Source organism: Oncorhynchus nerka, linkage group LG24, assembly GCF_034236695.1.
Source record: "Oncorhynchus nerka isolate Pitt River linkage group LG24, Oner_Uvic_2.0, whole genome shotgun sequence".
Lineage (NCBI taxonomy): Eukaryota > Metazoa > Chordata > Actinopteri > Salmoniformes > Salmonidae > Oncorhynchus > Oncorhynchus nerka.
In genome coordinates this window covers 15,475,826-15,479,983 of record NC_088419.1, presented here as the reverse complement: position 1 = coordinate 15,479,983, position 4,158 = coordinate 15,475,826, and the positions used below count along the sequence as shown (strand labels likewise).

At 45.4% G+C, this 4,158-nt stretch overlaps 1 protein-coding gene across 1 annotated transcript in view; it reads right to left on the bottom strand.

The window, feature by feature from the left end:
• Positions 1-275: 275 nt before the first annotated feature.
• The window catches only part of LOC115107544 (single-minded homolog 1-A-like), a 16,117-nt gene continuing 12,234 nt past the window's right edge, over positions 276-4,158 (bottom strand). The window contains exons 9-11 of the mRNA XM_029630943.2: positions 3,626-3,791; positions 2,976-3,375; positions 276-2,322 (exon numbers count right to left, since the gene is read on the bottom strand). Coding sequence (XP_029486803.1) covers positions 1,526-2,322; positions 2,976-3,375; positions 3,626-3,791 — 1,363 coding nt within the window. The 3' untranslated portion in view covers positions 276-1,525. The remainder of the gene's footprint in view (positions 2,323-2,975; positions 3,376-3,625; positions 3,792-4,158) is intronic.

Genomic DNA, 4,158 nt, shown 5'->3' with positions numbered 1-4,158 from the left:
TCTGAATAACTTAACTACATTAGAAAACAAGGCAGGACTATTACTGCTAAGGTAAGGTCAAAGTGTTTACATATGCAAGTACTTATACTGCTGGAACTGTCTTACATGAGAGAAAAAAGGCAATAAGATTTGAAAGTTAAAGTGAGTCACAACGGCATTGTGATGTCGTGATGGCTTGTGTTCTCAGTGTTATTTTTTCCTCTTGTATCCACCCCAGTTTGATCAAACCGAGTCCCCCAACACATTACAAACCAGAATAAAACCAAGACATCAAAGAGGGTTTGATTGCACCTGTATTTAGAATCAAAATATTTTTTATCCCCAGTTAATAGATACACTTACGACCTGTTGTCCAAAAAAGAAAGCAATTTCTAAACATATTTACATCATAAATAAAGTTACACAGGAGATACTTTACATATTTTTTGGGGTAAGAAAAGTAAACATAACAATATTATTTTTTCAATTTGAAACACATAATGAAGCACCAGAAGTTTAAAGTGATAAACTTTGTTGTTGTCACGCCTTAAGACTTCTACTAAGAGGGGGAAATTTGGCAAATGGGATGCACAGATAATGCCAACATTGAAACTAAAGCAACCCTGCCACCAAATGTTCTACTTTGACATTAAACATGACATTTAATTGAGAAGAAAATAAATATTCAACATGTTGACAATTAAATATAGAAAAACATGAGTATTTTTATAAAGAACTACTTTTACCCTCCATTGAAGTTTTGTGAGGAAGTTACACAACGCTTTATCTGGTTTGAGGTCATGTTATGGAATTGCACATTGTCTACTACCTTGGGAAATGATCATTTCGATAGGCCTAGTTACTGGTGTGTGACACTATGTTGGGACTAAAACATTGGGTTTAACTTTAACCAAGCTGGGCACTCACTGAAAACTTGAATAGCCTTTCCACAGCATCTCAGTTCAACGCAAGGGGAGGAATTAAATTACCCAGAGGGCAAAATTTGGCATGGAACGTCATAAAGACGTCAGTTTCTGGTTGTAAACATTTTTATTTTTGTAGAGGTGGCAGATTACAGTTAAACCTGCCTTTTTATGATAATAACATCAAGACATATGGAAAAGATGTCATATTTTGTTTACTATTTCATCAGGTAACCAGATTACAACCAGTTAAAGATCTATTTTTCTGGTCAGTAAAAAGACATTGAAACAATGTTCTTTTATAATCCGTATACAACCTGACTAAGGCATAACAAAAGCTGCCAGCCTGACATTATTGCAACTATTTTGCTTGCCGGGTCTGGGCTCTATTGGGCTCTATTGGGCTCTATTGGACTCTATTGGACTCTATTGGGCTCTATTGGGCTCTATTGGACTCTATTGGACTCTATTGGGCTCAGTGAAGTGTGACAGAGAACACCTGTGTTATGGGGAATATCTTGACACTAAAATCGGATCAGACCCTAATGTAAGTTTGTAAGTCCAACATTTACTCCTTCAGTGAGATGCTAGGATTGGTCTGTCTTTATGTCAGTCATGTACGGTCAGCTCCCATTGGTGATGATCACCGATGTGCCCTTGTGTCCTTGTATCTGGTCAGCCTGCATCCTCATGTGGGGCAGCATGCTGTACTGGGCTCCTGCCAGCCCAGAGTAGCTCCTCAGGCTCTCCGCTTCATACAGGTGGTCCAGGGAGTAGCCAGTCAGGGTGTAGGCTGCGTGCCTGTCCAGGTGCTGCCTCTCCTGGGCAGGGTAGAGCAGAGGGCTCCCCTGCTGCACTGGAGGGTGGTGGTGGGGCGAGACATCTGTCTGACTCTGCAGGTAGTCTTTGGAGACGGACAGGCCCGACCTGGGGATTCCGTCAGAGCTGGGGCTGCTGAGGCGCGACAGAGAGGCCGGGCTGGCCGTGTTTTTGTCGTCGTTATCATGGGAACCCAAAACATTTCCGCCGTCGTTGCGGTGATGGAGGCGCTCGGAGGTGAGGGTGAGGTTGATGCCGTCGGCGACTCCCGGGCCACGACACACGACGCCGGGCATGGCAGTTTGGAGGAGGGGCAGGGAGGAGGGGGTGAAGGAGCAGGGTCTGTGGTTCTTGTTGGAGAGACCCCCCACTGGGCCCAGGGCATCCAGAGGCCCTTTGTGCAGCTGTAGGCGGCTCTCCTCCTCCTTGATCATCTGCTGCGTGACGCGGATCAGTGTTTCCATCTTGCTGGGCTCCTGAGGACTCGCCTGGAAATGGTCGCCGACAGTGCTGCTGCGGTAACGTTCACCCGAGTCGCTGGTGGAGCCGCCGCCCCCTTCAGGCGAGCTGACCACGCTCTCCTCGTCCCAGTGGCCCCTTCCTGTTACACAAAATGGCACCACAAGTCTCCACATTGATGTAATAATACTAGCCCCAAACCCAAAAGGACATATCGCTATGATTTTCACGGTTCATGATTTTACTGCATATTTATGTAATACCCATGTACGCCATTGCCTATGACCGCTATGTGACTATTAATACAAACTTGAAATATGACTAGAGTGAAGTATTGCATTTTGTAATATACAGACAGATTTATTTATCCATCTACATGAAATGACATTTGATAATATACATAGAACTGATCATGTCTTGTAAATCCCTAATAGACAGTGCATTCCTTGGCAGCAGCACCATTGGGAGTTGTCTTTCAGTTTGAGTACATGAAATGTGAAATAACTTGGATTCAACAGTGGGCAATTATTGCACAACAGATGGTAACAATCGGCATACTGGCAAGAAACAACTTCGCATGGACCATAATGTCCACGGTCCATTTGGTAAACAAGCTACCAGGGAAATGTTGGATTTGTATGGGTTGCGTTCCAAATGGTACTCTATTCCCTATATAGTGCACTACTTTTGACCGGGACCCTATGGGACCTAAAGTTCACCACATAGGGAATAGGGTGTCATTTGGGACACAACCCATATTTCCAGATGGTGGCGGCCGTCACCCTAGCGCCTTACCTTGGACCAGGCTGTGATAGGAAGTGAGGTCGTAGCCCTCGCCGTTCTCCAGAGACGACTTGGGCAGTGAGAGTACAGAGCGCGTGGCATCCCACCAGGCCTCCCGTCCAGACTGGGGAGCAGCGCCCAGGAAGTAGCGACCAGCTTGGCAGCGGGCACCACGGTCGCAGGCGGGGATGTGAGGGTGGGCGGAGGTGTGGGTGTGCGTTAGGTCCTCCTCGGAGAGGGCCAGGCCATAGCACAGGGAGCTGGAGTCGGGGTAGAGTCTGTAGGCGCAGGCCCCGCCCTCCGCTCCCTCCCCTTGGTCAAGCAGCTGAGGCGAGGCGGAGTCTGTCAGCGGGCTACCTCCCCATTGGCTGTCCTGGTCGGACTCGGAACGCTCTGGGTGAAAGGCTGAAAACTGTAGGAAAAGAGAAAATATTAGAGGTTTAAACTATATATTAAATTAGTAAAAGATGGTTTTACGACATCTAAATATTCTGTGACATTTGGCTTAAAGACACATTATATTGATTACAAGACAACACAACCCAACGAGGCTGTGAGACTAAGAGAGCATGGGAGTTTGGGTCTACAGGAGAGAGAAACAGATGCTCTTCTTATTACTGTACTAGGGAACAAGTACACCACAGAAGTACCAAGTGTCTTACCTGCTGTGGATAGGGGGACACTCTGACTTTGGCCTTGGTGTGTGTTACACAGGGCTTGGTGCCCTTCCTCTCGTCTGTAGTGCTCGGAGGGCTGGTGTATGAGAACGCTGGCTTGCTAGGGGTCATCTGGTCCAAGGACAGCTGTATTCCCTTATATTCAGTATCTCTACACACACAGACACACAGAAGAGCACCATTTTGTAGTGAGCACATTTGAAGAAAGAAGAAACTCCAGCACACTAGTAATCCTGAATGCTCCACATACTATTGAATGAATCTTTCAACCAATGTTTCGGTCAATAGACCTTCATCAGGCTTTCACTGAGACGTATGACTTGACGTGTATTGAGCACATTTAAAACATCTTATTTCACAGAAGTTATGGCAATATATAATATGACGTACTCCAAGTAATTACTCCAATGTAAACACCAAAGTCTGACAATATTTACTTTTGATAGTGAGTGAGACATAATTCACTAACACTTTCTTTTGAGTATTGATTAATGCATAAATGTGATGACTGTTAGAAA